This window comes from Trichoplusia ni, chromosome 3 (genome assembly GCF_003590095.1).
Source record: "Trichoplusia ni isolate ovarian cell line Hi5 chromosome 3, tn1, whole genome shotgun sequence".
NCBI classification, from domain to species: Eukaryota; Metazoa; Arthropoda; class Insecta; order Lepidoptera; family Noctuidae; genus Trichoplusia; species Trichoplusia ni.
This window is the reverse complement of record NC_039480.1, coordinates 10,078,512-10,094,236: the sequence shown is the minus strand read 5'-3', so window position 1 is coordinate 10,094,236 and position 15,725 is coordinate 10,078,512. Positions and strand designations below refer to the sequence as shown.

General features: G+C 34.1%; 2 protein-coding genes across 2 annotated transcripts; both read left to right on the top strand.

The window, feature by feature from the left end:
- Window positions 1-8,130: 8,130 nt before the first annotated feature.
- On the top strand, window positions 8,131-10,588 carry LOC113492392. Its single transcript, XM_026869873.1, has 4 exons — window positions 8,131-8,415; window positions 8,953-9,143; window positions 9,510-9,685; window positions 10,257-10,588. The coding sequence occupies exons 1-4, from the start codon at window positions 8,238-8,240 to the stop codon at window positions 10,447-10,449; spliced, it is 738 nt and encodes a 245-aa protein (XP_026725674.1). The 5' UTR covers window positions 8,131-8,237; the 3' UTR covers window positions 10,450-10,588.
- A 35-nt stretch (window positions 10,589-10,623) lies between these two features.
- LOC113491854 lies at window positions 10,624-14,460 on the top strand. The gene is made up of 4 exons (XM_026869031.1): window positions 10,624-11,907; window positions 12,457-12,647; window positions 12,907-13,082; window positions 14,211-14,460. The coding sequence occupies exons 1-4, from the start codon at window positions 11,733-11,735 to the stop codon at window positions 14,437-14,439; spliced, it is 771 nt and encodes a 256-aa protein (XP_026724832.1). The 5' UTR covers window positions 10,624-11,732; the 3' UTR covers window positions 14,440-14,460.
- The last annotated feature ends 1,265 nt before the right edge of the window (window positions 14,461-15,725 follow it).

Sequence of the window (15,725 nt, the reverse complement as noted above, 5' to 3'; positions counted from 1 at the left end):
GAATAATAAAATAAAAATCTTGAATTTTAATACCTAATTTAAACAATCATCCGATTGTTATAAAATTCTGCATTAGCCAGCGAGAAAGTTTAACAACAATTTTACCTTGAAGCTTTTCCTACATTTCCCTTGAAAAAGGATGGAATACTCCGCATCACATTACAACCCCTCCTTAACAAATGTATTTCTTTCGTCAGCGTTAAGTTCCCAAACTATGTGGCCGTCTGTTACCTCGCCCTCAACAAATACTAACTTTTAATAACTAAAGTTTTATCTTTATACGTCATTTCGCCTCCCATATTTGATATTTCAATGGACAAAAGGGTAGGGTAGGCAAACATGGATACATTTTTATGTAACTTACATTTTTGGGGAAAGGGTTTTGGCAGTTCTTGTTACCTTCTTCTTGTAATTTGTTTGAACGATGGCGTGAAATTGTTTAGCATTTTATCGACCTATTTTGATTAACGGATCGAATCGAAACGTTACAGTTCTTTGACATTGATCAACTAGATTTTTTTGTAGCAAACACGTTAATTTATTATGTTGAAACAAATTTCTATCTATAAATATCATTTAACATAATCATTTACTGCATTAGTTTGCTACGCGGCATGAGCACGTCTCTACATTTATTTCTCTATTCGACTGGATCATTATGAACCTGTTTCTTCCATACATTAACGAAGCGTCCCTTTCTATCCTCACAGAAGCTTGACGCAAGACCCGTATCATTGTTTCAGCGTCTTTAGATTAACCTGTTGCAAGTTACAACGCGACGTCCTTGCCGGTGAAACTTTCATCAATATGCGAAAGAAGACTTTCCCTGTAACTTGACTGAAAAACTTAACAGTGTACCGTATATAGATAAAAAAATAACACCAATTGTGAATCGGTATTTTGATAATATCGAGAGATACTATAACGTCCTATAGTTTATTGCATCTGGTTTTTTTTTTCAAAAACTTATGTTACGTGAAAGAAACTGTTTTAGGAAGTTTATAGGTAAGTCTCAGCAGCATAAATATGCGAAGACGGAAAGTACTCAAAGAAAACATTGTAGTTACAGTTCCAAGAAAATCTTAAGCAAATCGTTCATATCTTAATGTGTCAAGATCGTACAAGAGTTCTGTCTTTTTAATATCTCTGTGAGTATCTAAATGCGTTTCATTTGGTGGGACCAGATGGTACGCCAGGTGAAATATTGTCCGCAATTTGGAACCTCAGCCCGCCTGACTTTTTTCTTTTTTTACTTATCCCTGAATTCTGACTAATTCCAGCCATGTAGAAGTGAAAGAGATGATTTAATTTGTTCCGAATTTTGAGGGCTTCAGTTTTTAACTTGAGTTATAATTTCGTAGATACAAATTGTCATACCTGTAGAAACTTCATATTACATTTTTGAGCTCTGTCTTTACTATAAATTTTTAATAAATGTGTTAAATAAATCATATAGCTACATGGGAGTGGTAGGTGAAAAAGGAACCTTATGGCTAGCTGTGAGTGATGACGATGACACGAATTAAAAATCATAAAAGAAAATGGTGGAACGATTACTTCGCAAGCGCCTAATAGCAACCATATGTAAATTCGTCTTATTGCTAGTATTAACATCGTAGGTTCATACTCATTTAACATCCAATATGGCCGAAGCACTCAAATATAGAACATGATTTAAACGAACGCTTTTCGAAGGTTGAGGTCATAGTGACATTCAAGAATATTCAATCGTCTTGTAGCTATTTATATAACTTTCTTTTCGTCCATAATATTATCTATGTTTGGGTGCCCCGTTTTCTAGACTTCGTACTGTTATGCCTTTGTATTTATTTTATTTTATACTAGCTGTTGCCCGCGACTTCGTCCGCGTGGTTAGAAAATATAAGTTATGATTTATATCTACCCTGTTTTTTTCCACATTTTCCATTGTATCTTCGCTCCTATTAGTCACAGCGTGATGGTTTATAGCCTAAAACCTTCCTCGATGAATGGCCTATTCAACACAAAAAAAAATCTAATTGAACCCATAGTTCCTGAGATTAGCGCGTTCAAACAAACAAACAAACTCTTCAGCTTTATATATTAGTATAGATATTTCGTAGATTGTCAAAATTTTGAGAAGTGATATTTTTACATGAGTGAAGCTGATTAAAGACACTTGACGACGCTATATCAGCGTTGCTTTGGAAAAGAAAACAAACTTCGCCAAGCGTCTCGTCAGTTCATAACATTGTAGCGATTTTTAGCTTTAGTAGTCAGAAAATATAACTTGTTTACAGGCTCAAATCAAGCGGCTTACAAAACGCGATGCCCCATGGTCTGTGCATGATGATTTGACGTTGCATGGCGGCTCAGGTAAACTAACCTCTTCCTTCCCCAAGAAGGTAGATGTCTATGAAGATTCCTCCACCTAACTAAAAACAAAAATGCTTAGATTGATTTAACTATATTGCGAAACTTTCATTCCTATATTCTTTGGTTGACCAAAGAATATAGGAATGAAAGTTTATTTTAACAAATCTTCTTTGTTCCCAGGGCGTGATCAAACCATAATGAAAATGTGTATGTTAACGTAAAAAAAATATACTGAACATTGTTCTGTAGTGTATTCAGGCTGACCTAGATTAAATCTGTACACAGTGAAACACAGGTTTCACTGTAATACCTTAGTAAAGGTAAATTCGGACTTATACGTGGTCATATTCTGTATATTTCAACTCATAAAATATGACCAAATATAAGTCCGAATTAATGCGAAGGGTAAATAGGTTTTATAAAGCAGGAATGTAAAATTTGTAACTCTTATCTAAGTATTTCCCGCACAGACTTTATAGTTTTGTTTAGAGAGGGATTTTCATAAGCCTATTATGTTGACTCAGCTCATTTTGTCGCATGCCTCTTAGTGTCCTTTAGTTTCATGTATGTTCATGTTTAATGTGAATTTACTTCAACCATTCCCTGTTTTTAAGACTAGATATTACGTGTAAGAAAATGAAAGAGACATTAAATGTTTAAAAAACTTTCAAGCTACTGCGTAAATGATCAAACATGTTTTATCAAACCAAAATCGAAAATATATTTCTGACGAACGAGTTTGATAGTCTAGTGGGGTCTTTTCATTTTTTTTACATCTTTATAGAAAGAACAGAAAGGTAAACCTTTTGCAAATCCTAGAAGAGAAAATTACTAAAAAATTAATAAATATTTAGTCCATTTTTTTGGGAATTTGACAAAGGAAAACCGTATCAATAATAATACGTTCCTTTTCCATTGTTCACGTGGAACGCGACCACATACAATATTCCTCTCGTTCGTTCACGAGCTGAATATTTTCAGTACAAATAGAGTACTATTTATTGTATTTTCGCATGCCACAGTATTATTGCAACAACTTGCCGTCGTGTTTCCCACTCATAAAATATTTCTGTTCTCCAGTTTATCTATATTTTAATCTTTTAAGCATGGACTATATATATAAATGGCGATACAAAAAACAATATTGTTGTTGTAAAAGGCGTTTTAATTACGCAGATATAGAATTATACTTAAGAGAATGAACTAATGTAAGTGAACTATAACATCTGGGTATTTATTTTTCGTTGTCGCCGGCTTTATTATTTGCCTACCTTATTTAGTATCTACTGATACCATTTGTCATTTGGCTTAAGTGCAATTTCTATTGAAGTCGGTATATTTTTTGTCAAAATTGATTAATTCTTATATTTGTATGAGCATCAGTGTTACGACTCAGACTAGTTTTTGTCAAAACACAAAATAAAATCGATCTTCTTATACCCATTATTAACATCGTACAAGTTGTAGACTTTTTCTAAGATAATTAAATTTATTTTTATTATTAAACTATGAGATTTATTTATTTATTATATTATTTGTTATTTAATTTAATTTATTATATTATTTACGTACATATTATTTGACTAAAATGTTACTGCGATAACATATTTATGTGACTTTTATTTGCCTGTAAACCAATAATGTTTTACATAATACATCTGTTTCAATAATTACTCACTCGAATGCTAAAATAGATATCGTCATCACACCACAAACTGTGTACAAAACTAAACTTATCAATCTATAACATATCATACTTGTTTTGGAAACTAGCAAATTATTTTAGAATATTTCTGTTGAAAATTCATTTCATAATATAAGGGAACTAGTTATAAACTCCTTGCAGGCAACAATTCCTTTTACGCTACGTTTTACCCTAGAAAAGCGTATTAAGCAAGCAAAGAGAATATTCTATACTAACCTTTATTGTCCTTGTACATCGTATACGACACTTTACATAGGAAATATAAAAGTTTAACGTGATGCAGCGTTGTGCAGGCGTGAAGCTAATAGCTGGTGCGATGAAAACGGTATTGTGAAGTGTGACGTCACAGCACAACGCTTGAATATTTGAATGGTTTCAGATATCGCTCAGCAACAGGAGGTATTAGAAACAATGTGTTGTTATATAGAAGGTTTGATGAAAAAATATACAGAAATATTGAAAGTCAATATGAAGCAAGGGTTTTTTTGCGATAAAATTTATGGAAATTGCACTTGGCACTTGTCGTTTAAGTACATTAAGGCGATTTTTACAATTAACAAACTCTGTTCAAGAGGACTGGTTGTAAGTCTAGGGAAATTACAAAAGAAGAACCCTGTACGTGTAATAAGACACGTTAATTACCATCAGTACAAATGTATCAGCTTCTTATAGCTCTGCATTTTGCTAAGATCATTCTTTTCGGGTCGAAAACCTGGTACTTACTCAAGACAGCACGATTACAATAGTACAGATCTTATATTGTGGAACAAAAGGCGATCGAAAATTTAAAATCGAACAAATGACTCCCACTGACCGCGACCGTCAGCGATGTAATGACCACAAAACTGGCTCGTAAAATTAAAAAAATAAATACATCAGGAATAGAAGACAAATATTTATGAAACCCCATTCTGTTGTTACTGCGACCAGTTTAACGGTTCTTCGATATTTTATATTCGAATGCCTCTTTTATATCTCCTAAATTACGTCGGAAAGCGGAGCTAGATTAAAAAAAAGGATTTTAATGACGTCCATCGATTTTGCGCTGTTCATAATTTCGTGATGATTTGTTTAGGGCTGAGTTGCATTGTTTGTTTTGCTTGAGAAGAAACCTAAGCCTAGTGATGTGATGGAAAAAGTTGCTTGTGGGGTTATTAATATTATGTATTAAGGTCTTCTTTGGTTACTCCATTGGAATTAATAAGCAAGAAATTCATAGTCCTAGTTAATTTATAACCCAAACTAAGTTTTCTTAATGCTTTTTATTCAAAGACCCTGTTTAAAAAATAACTTGTTTAAAACATGTTTTAAGGCATAAAACTAAATGGCAGAGTGACACAATGTTATACGTAGGTCACTAGGAAAGTTTTGAGATTTGGCACCTGTACTTCATTTTTTTTCAAAAGAATTTCCGTTGGCTGCTATACATTTCTCCATACGCCGAAACCAATCATCAAACATTTTCTGCCATACTTCTTTAGAAACTTCTTCACACGCTAAGTCCCACGCTTGAATTAATTCGTCATCGTTGGAATACTTCCGTCCTTTCAGTTTATCCTTTATCATCGGGAACAGTCCAAAATCACAGGGTGCAAGGTCGGGGCTGTAGGGAGGGTGTTCAAGTAAAATTAACCCAGTGTTGCTTAAAAAATCTAGAGTTAATTGAGCGCGATGTGCAGGTGCGTTATCGTGGTGCAGTCGCCAAGTGTCGAGACGCGAGTTGGGTCGTAGGTTTTTGAGAGATTCAATCACTTGAGGTAAACAAATTTCTGTGTACCATTTTGCGGTAACAGTTTTCTGCTCATCAAGACGTATAGTTTTTATTATGCCCCTTTTACCGAAGAAGACTACGATCATTTTCTTTTTCACGGATCGAGACTGTTTGACGGTGGTTGGCTGTTCCTCATCTTCAAAAATCCATACCTTGTTTTTAGACTTAGATTTGACATCGTAATAGTAAAGCCAAGATTCATCACCTGTTACTATAGAATTCACGTAAGGTGATTTTCCACCATCGAACATATTGAGCATTTTGTGACACCAGTTTTTACGACACTCCATTTGAGCAACTGTTAACAGATGCGGTACCCACAACGTACAAACTTTTTTAACTTTAAGATGATCGTGTAAAATTTTGTGAATGGACGGTGCACTAATCTTCAAGGTCTCTTCTATTTGTTTATAAGTTATATGTCTATCTACTTCAATTAGTTTCTTAACAGCAGCTATGTTTTCTAAAGACACAGTTTCAGTAGGCCGCCCGGGTCGAGAATCGTCAGACAAGCTAAAATCTCCTCTTTGGAACTGTTTGTACCACCGATAGACTGAGCTACGGGACGGTGCTTTTTCTTGAAATACAAATTTTAATTCACTTACACAATCATCAGCACTCAAACCTCGCTTGAAATTATAAAACATTATTGCCCGAAAGTCGCGTCGCGTTAACTCTGCCATCTCGACGTAATTAAAAATTATTAAAAAATTATTACGGGTAGATAGAATTATTTTTTTATTTACTACCTGCTACTAATAAGGTAAGCTATTAGCGGTAACAGTTTGATACTTATGCTCTGGATAGTTTAGCGATATCTCAAAACTTTCCTAGTGACCTACGTAGAATAAATAAAACATAATAAAATAAAGCAAAGAAACACTTGTTGAAACAGTTTATAAATAAGTTTATAAAAGTTTTTTCAACCGAAGCAAAACACACAAACGCATTTATACATTACCACCGTAAGAGTTTATTGTCTACAGAAATTGATGATTTTATATTAAATAGGGTCCAGTACTAAAGAGCTAAAATCGGTACTTTATTTTTAAGCATCTGTTGTCTGCTCGTCTGTCCGTCACCTAACTGCATCTTCAGAACTGTAATAGATAAAGAGACAAGCTGTGTCAGCTAGACAGTTAAAATTTTCCCAGATGATGTATTACTAAAATGAAGATCGAAGTTGATTACTAACAAATACATTTTGTGGACTCATTCACTCTGCAACTTATTTGCCACCCAAACGATGTTTATAGTCTATTTGTATACAGCCCTCAGTTTCGGGAGTCCGATTTGTGCCTCAGAGTTTTCAAATGTCTATTCTTAGCAAGATATTTATACTAAAGATTTCACAACAAAGAGTAATAGTGAAGACGTGGCAAAAAACCAAAGGAAGTAAATAAATTGAATCCCCTTAAACATGTTTGTATACGTTATTTGGGAATCCTAACGTTCCCATAAACGTATGTATGGGCCCCCGAAGCATCGTATGGTAGGGAATAATCGGGTGCTTTGCTGTTAATGGAAATCGCATTGAAAAGACGAATGTGTCAATTTATTATTCTCGACCTGTTATTTGATTGTTGTTTTTAGTACTTTTTATTAGTGATGTTTCAGTACAATCAACATCAGAAGTTGGTAATAACAATCAAAATGTATATGCCGAGTTTTTGCTACCTGTACTATTAATTCGAAGTAGAATTGCAGAAACGACACGGCGTATAGTATCGCCTCATTATATGATATTCGATATTCAAAAACATATTTGAGGTCTAGTCTCAACAGTTATATACCAAAGAAAAATAAACGAAGTTTTGTGTAACGAATTTCAGTTTAATATAGAAAACCGTTGAAATTTTCAGTGCCCTTATTAAATGCTGTTATTACATCTAAAGAGAAACGAACCTCATGCTACCGTAAAACTTTGTTATAAAACTTTATAATTTTAAGAGTATTTTGATTAAATCTTCTAAAAGAAGATTTCCTTTCTTAGAATTGTCTAGTTTACGTCTTTTCGAGTTAACTGTGCCAATACTTTTTAAGCTTTTATAAAACCTATCTGTTCCGTTGTCTGTCTGTATTCAAATCAATCAATTATCTATGAAAATGTCTGGCTATCACGGTCCATGAAATAAAACCCGAGTCATAGACGGATAGATAGCAAAGCTCTATCTACCCGTCAAATATATTTATATTTAGGGTACGGTTTACCTTCGGTGACAAAACAAAAAAAAATAACAGATATTGCTGTGACCAATTTAAAAGTAATGTCATTGTCCTACATGAATGTCATGACTTTATTTGCACATACGAAAACTAAAAATATTAAATTGTTAATGTAAATATAACTGTAACATTCTCATTAATTTTAATATTGAAAGACTCAGTATTTCGGTACCAGTGAAAATGTTCAGACACTACGGTACAAACGCCAGAAGAATATGGCAAAGGTGTACTTTAAGGAGATCCGATGGCTCTGAGTTAAACGTGTGTTTTACTGATCTCCCGCGTGAAAGAATGGATGAGTTAGTGGATTTTTATATGAAGTACTACGTGCCGCATGAGCTTACACATAGGATTTCAGGTAATAATGTTATTTTATAAAGCTTAAAGGATTAATTGATGATTTTATAGTAACGTTTGTGAGGATGATTCTCACTTGAATGATACAACGATTTAACTACGCGTAGTTTTCGGGTCGCGAATCGAAATCACAACCTCGCTGCCGCATCAGAGCATGTTTAAGAACTTCTGTTGTGCCCGAACTTAATCGAGCAATTCCGATAAACCGTTGTATCATTTAAATATAAATGGTTGATGATTAAAATAATGAATGTCTGATAGCCGAGTGAAGTAAGTGACCTCGCCAATGATCACTGATGACGACGATTTACATACGTACATCCGACGTATGTATCCCTCAGGCATACAAGAAAGTTTATTCTGAGTCTGAGTGTTATTCATTACATGCAAGTTCTATGATTGAAGAAAAAAACTGTTTAGAAGTTATTGGTCATTTGATGCTTGCATCTAATCACTTACAGTTACTTACACTTAAAGAATTATACTTACTCATTTTTTTGTGTTTCAAAAATTTGACAAAGCATTTTTGATACCTCAGGTATTCATAAGAACAAAGAAGCAATGGATGAGTATAGAGAAATATTGAAAGCTAAATTCGCCAGTCCTTCAACATTTTCGTATATTTGCTGTGAAGAAAGGGGTGGCAAGATTCTACCAGATATTATAGGCAGTGACTCCATTACACTGGTGAAACGAGGTGAACCATTCAATGCTGGTATTCCACCAAATGTAAGTTAAAACGTATTTGCTGTCATAGCGGCAACAGAAATTAGTTAATCTGTGTAATTTCAACTGTCTTACTATAAAGGTTTTTCAACCTGGTGACTGACAGACGGATAGACAGCGGAGTCTAGTATTAGGGTTTTGGGATGTATCTATAAAAAATGTTTTTGAGCAATTTTTGAGTAGAGCACAACATTTTGCAAAATAGATGACCGATAAAAACCCGAAAACAAAAACTTTTTGAACAAGTATTTTTCTTAGTAACATGTCTCACTTTAATAACTTTGGAGTGTTTAAAAGCTTGGAGCAAAATACTTTGATATCAATATCGCTCAGTTTAAATCAATCTCAATTTTCTTTTGTTACTTCCAGTTGAAAACAAAAGAGACGAAGGATTTTTTCAGAATTTTAACCGATTGGAACAATCTGTGCTCAGTTCCCAGTCTCATGGAAAGATTTAATGTCGAATCCTTCTACGACGATCTAGGAACTACGGTGCATCGTGACTACATTGGATACGGCATCGTTTACTATCACGCGGCTTTGAGGTGAGACGCAACTTCAAGAAATACTCTCTTTTAAAAGCTATTATTTGTTACTGTTTACTTCTATAAAATAGCTTACTTACAAATGCACAAGTTAATCGATCACGGGTTAGGCTACGCTTAATACGGACGGTCCATGAATGGGAAATCATTTATTTTATAAATTATACTAAAAAACACATCCTGTATATTTGTTACTACGCTCGATCGATCTTTAACAATTGAAACGGTATACGTCATCAGAGTTCCGTATTGTATCCGAAGGCACGTTCAATTGTGGGTTCCAGGTGTTATTTATTCTTTGACAGTCGTTGGGGTAGGTGGAAGCTAGACAATCTAACAACCAGTCTTACTTAGGGGGTATCTTGATGCCCAGGTTACTGGCAGACGCTCCTTGTAAAACACTGGCAGCTGCATCTGGTTAGACTGGAAGTAAACGTCAAAACGCTACTGATGATGATTAATATTTTATGTTTCAAAAGAATTACAAGTATGCAGAGGTTTTGTTTACTATCGCCTATGAATTGTCTGTGTCTCTTATGTTGTATTTCACGGTTCATAATATTTTTTTCAGGCGTAATATTTGTCAAGCCCACGGTGTACCGATGGCTGGTGCCTGGGTGACGTCTATTGGGTCAGTGAAGGCAACCAAACGTGCTGGCTGGGAAACGGTATATGAAATAACAAGAGAAAATCTGGAACAAGTATTAAATTTAAAGATGGAGAACGTTCCAGCCACCTACAAGTATAGGGTTTTAAGGGCTTGAAGTATATCTTCAGTTTGATATCTTAGGTCATGTCTATTTTTAAGTAATGCAGTTAGCATAATATATTTGTGAATATATTTTTTGTTAGTCAAAAATGTAGTTGAGTCACATTAAAAAAGAAATAAGCCAATTATAAATTGGCTTATTTCTTTTATTTTATCTCACAACATTAGTTGTGACGGAATTTTTTTTGTTTTGCTATAAAAAAGTTACAGCCCTAACGAAAGAGTTCAATACTTGCGTCACTGATTAAATGTTACAAGGGAATCAAGTTTTTCATTATTCCGTGAAGTTACTAATTTTTTTCGTTGAAACTGTTATCTTAACGGCATCCAATACTTACCTATCAAAATATCCTGTAGTGAAAAATTTTTACAAAGAAAGAGGAAATTAAAAAAAAACATTGCGATATTACATTACAAACCAGTAACATTATTTGAGAAAAAAAAACTAGTGCAAAACCATCGTTTTTTTAGCGTAAATCGTTCACGTATCAGATAGGTTATAATGATTGCCAGTAAATTTTTCTAAGCATCAATAAGTGAACTGTCGTACAGAGAGGCTCGATTTCCCAAGCGCCCTATACAGTAGCAAGTGATTTACTTCGACGAACCTGCATCCCATCTGATTACATAGTCTATTCATGGCACACGAACATAAAATTTATTTAAGCCGATTATGTATACCTACACTTAAAATATATATTTAAAACTAAGGATACAGAGAAACAAGTAAGCATTTCCATGAAGTGAAGATTATTTGAATACACCTGCTTGAGTAATATGTATATTACAACCTTAAATGGTTTCAAAAAAAAATGCCGGTCGAACGAATCAGCATTGTGAGATAGGTACCGTCCAAATAGGCGAGAGGAAAAAGGGGGCACCAACCATTTTATGACCGCAATAACCCTGCTTAACCTCTTGTTTGTATATATATATATGAACTACATAAACTCTGGAACTTTCTATCTGTAGCCTGATGAAGCAATGACAGGCACTAACACGAGCGCTGTTTGTACCCCTTTGTATGAGCACCTCTAACACTAGCCTACGAGCAATACTGATAAATGTTATCACAAAAATGAGAAAAAAAATTACGTAGATTCAATTACACCTTTTTTGTACAATATTATTACTTTTTCGACCCTTGCTTATAGGTATAGGCTAATTAAGGACAAACGATGGCTTATCTTATAACGGCTATATTAACTCGTAGCAGAGTATTACACAACGCTTTCAGTACTTGTTCGTGCCAGACCTGTAGCTCTCAGTCTTACGAAAATGTCGAGAAACTGGACCGCCCTTAGTAAGATATGGAAAAGATGTACCCTGAAGAAAGCGGATGGTACCACTTTAAACGTATGTTTCGTTCAGTTACCAACAAACCGATCTGATGAAGTAGTTGATTTTCAAATGTCACAATTTGTACCGAGAGAAATAACTCACATTATGTCAGGTAAGATTACAAGTATTTATTTTGAAGTTTGTTTTTTTTCTTCTGTTAATACTACTGGCACTCCTTAAACATAGTCCATGAGTGACGTGACCTTTTATTTTTCTTGTCAAATCGAGATGCCTTATAAATTTATCAAAAAAATATTTTATTTATTATCAAAAAATGGAAAAGTTGTGGAGAGGTCTGTAAAATACGGTGTAAAAATAAAAATGCCAAATGTTATCGTCATTTAATCATTCAAACATATTATTTTGTTTGTTTGCAAAATTGGGAAATTTTATTCTGGCTGGTACAGCAGATCAGTCTTAAAGGGGACGTATGTCCTCTTTAATCACGAGAGACCAATCACTTTTTCTGCAATGTCAAAAGAGACTACATTCCATCATTATCATCAGCCCATATTCGTCCACTGCTGAATAAAGGCCTCCCCTATTTCACGCCATCGAGATCTATCTTCGGCTGCTCGCATCCAGCTCCCGCCAGCCATCTTCTACAGATCACCACTCCACCGTTCCTGACTACGTGATACCATGATACCTAATTCTTCAGGTTTGCCATACAACAAAGAGGCAATGATGGAATACAGAGATGTATTAAGACAGAAACATTCGGACCCATTAAATTTCTCTATGGTTTGCTGCATAGAGAAGGACAATAAGATTCTACCAAATTTCATAGCCAGTGACTCGATGAAGCTGATAAAACGAGGTGATCCATGCAAAGACGAAACTCCACCAAACGTAAGTTTAATAAATATTAATATTTTTTTAAGAAAAAAAACTAACACCCGACTTCAAATAAAAACTATTAAACTCGATGCATGTTATGGGAGGAAGTTACATCTATTTTGAGTTAAATTAAAAAATTATCGACGAAATCGGTTCATCCAATCCATCTAAAAAAAGCGATTTGAGAACCTCCTCTTTTTTTCAAGACGGTTGAAAAATATATGTAAAATAAATAAATGTTTCACTCAATAATAATGATTGTTTTTTCCAGTTAAAAACAAAAGAGGCAAATGATTATTTCAGAATTGTTCGTGATTGGAACAATTTATGTCCGATCCCCTATGTTATGGAGAAGTTTGACTTAGAAACGTTCTACGACGACCGCGGTATTGTGGTCCATCAAGAGTACGCCGGCTACAACATTGCATACCACTTATCGCTTTTAAGGTAAAGAATATTTAAAAGACTTTTATTAAATGATTATCTTAATCTGGAATAACGTGTTTCTAGAATCATAGATTTTACACAAGTATTCATCTGGATGTATTTGATATCATCGATTAGAATTGACCACAAACGCAGCCCTTATTCATATCTCACTTTACTGGTTGAACTCAATTCAATTTAAAAGTCTTTGTTAATCCAATATTACATAAAATAGGACATGAAGTGCACATGCCCCAAAAAACCGTTGAATTCATTTGACTACATGAACGAGTGTGGCTTACAGTGAAACCATTTGTTTATTATATATCCAAATACAAACATTTTACATTAATTAATTTACAATTTATAAAAATTTTTGGTTAAAAATGTAATTACAGCGCTTACAGAAAGGTCTTACACAGTATAGTAATAAAAAAAATATAGTAGGTATGTCAAATGTTCTATGAAAACAGATATTGATACAATTTTTTCTTATTTTTATTCGGTCTGGGCTCGAATCGCTGAGCCTAGAATTTAGACTTAGCTATTATACGTTTCAGTACAAGTCATGCGCATTGAAACGACGCAATCTGGTTTTGACAAGCAGACAACGTTAATATCAACTCCAACAGTATTGGTCATTCATGGAGTCTGTGTCTTGTTTCGATCTCTCCGCTGAATGCTTCTGGGTATTTTGACAACTAAAATAATTTATTGTTTTACAATTCAACATCCTACTTCCTACCACTATTATAAAGGCGAAAGTTTGTAAGTATGGATGTATGGATGTTTTTTACTCTTTCACGTAAAAACTACTGAATGGATTTGAATGAAACTTTACCACAATATAGCTTATACATCAGAATAACACATAGGCTACAATTTTTGAGGTTTGAATGTGAATGTAGTTTGAAGCCAGAAGTCTGCTAAACAGTCTTACCAAGGGGTATCATGTTGAAGGATGTTGGATAAGCGGTTGCTTCTTGAAAAACACTGGCACTTAGCTGCATCCAAATAGACCGAAAGTCGACCATAACATAGTTTAGAAAAGGCTAAGCTGATTATTTTTACAATACAACTTAAAATGCACAATATGAATGATGACAACAGTTCTTTAATTGATATATTTATATAATACAAATATTTCAGACGTGTCGTTTGCCAATCTCAAGGCGTACCAATGACAGGAGCGTGGTTGGCTGCTATTGGTTCTGAGAAAGCGGCCTTACGAACCGGCTGGCAATTGGTGTATGAAGTAAGCCGAGAAGACCTGGAAAAAGTGGTGAAAGTCCCGATGGATAAAAGTATACCTTCATTCAAATTCTGCGTTCTTGATTGCACTAAAAACTCGGAGATTCTTAAAGCATCAAAATCTTAATAAATATTGTTTTGAAGTTGACGCATTGTAACTTATTTATAAACAAATGCTGTTTTAAGATTACAATAATTATTGCTTTTCGAAACATTTTAACTTTTGACCCAAATATTGGTTGGTAGAGGACAACGCTAGGATTTTTGTTATATTTAAAATTTCAATGTTTGTACTTCTTCGAAAGATGTTAGCACTTGATATATTGAAGTTCGGAACTTCGTAGACTGTATTCGATGTTGAGGCGGTAATCCAGTGACATAAATAATGTTCTGCTAAGCCGTGAAGCTATCTGAATACTCCGCATAGTGTGGGCTCGCAGATGAAACTACATTGAAGTTACAAACGGGACATTTGTCAGACCTATTTTCAAGGTCGTTATGGTACAGATGTTGAACAATAGTATCAACGGATTTAATATAAAAAATTGTATGTAGCTTGATTCTTTGCAAAAAATTAAACCTTCTACTTTAATTTTAATCTTTCATGATGTCACAATTACGGATTCAGAATACAGCTGTTAATATGTCTGATTTAATTAGCTTTATCTAAATGCAGGTTCCATCCCAATAAAACAAAATATGCAACAAAATTGGATTTCAATAAATGTTGGTACCAACCAACTGGTCTAACTGTCACGATTCTTTAGATCTACCCGATGACAGTCAAACGGTGATATTGAAATCAAAGCCTTAATAATTTTCATTTTCACCCTTTGGGTACAGTTTATAATTGTTTATGCCTAAGCCTTGGAGTGCAAATCATCCGAAAACTTATTCAAAATCCATTGAACGAAAGCGTTAAGACAGTTTTTTAATGTACAATATAAACACTGCTTAATCATAAATACATTTTTGATTTGTCAAAACATGAAGGGAGCAACATTAACATAAAGATTACATTAAACCTACGTTATACCCGCTACTAAATGAATCAGTTGTATCGTGCAAATGAATAATTAATGCTAATAGATGGGTCTAATGGATTACTCATGAAACGGCTATAGCAATACATAATGCATGTGTGACTTATTTGCATGATGCATAGACAATGAGAGTTTGAATGAAGGAGAATTGATATTTGAGTGATTTGAGACATAGCCTTGAATTGCTAATTGTCGTATCATTATTTTTGCTTATATTTAGTTTCCAATGTAAAGTTGCTCTGTTTATTTTTTACATCTAAAGGTAAATTAGTATTTAGAAGGCGGTGTCCGTTCTTCTGTCACCAGGCTGTATGTCATGAACCGTGATAGCCATTCAGTTTAATATTTTACAGATGATGTGTTCCGGAAT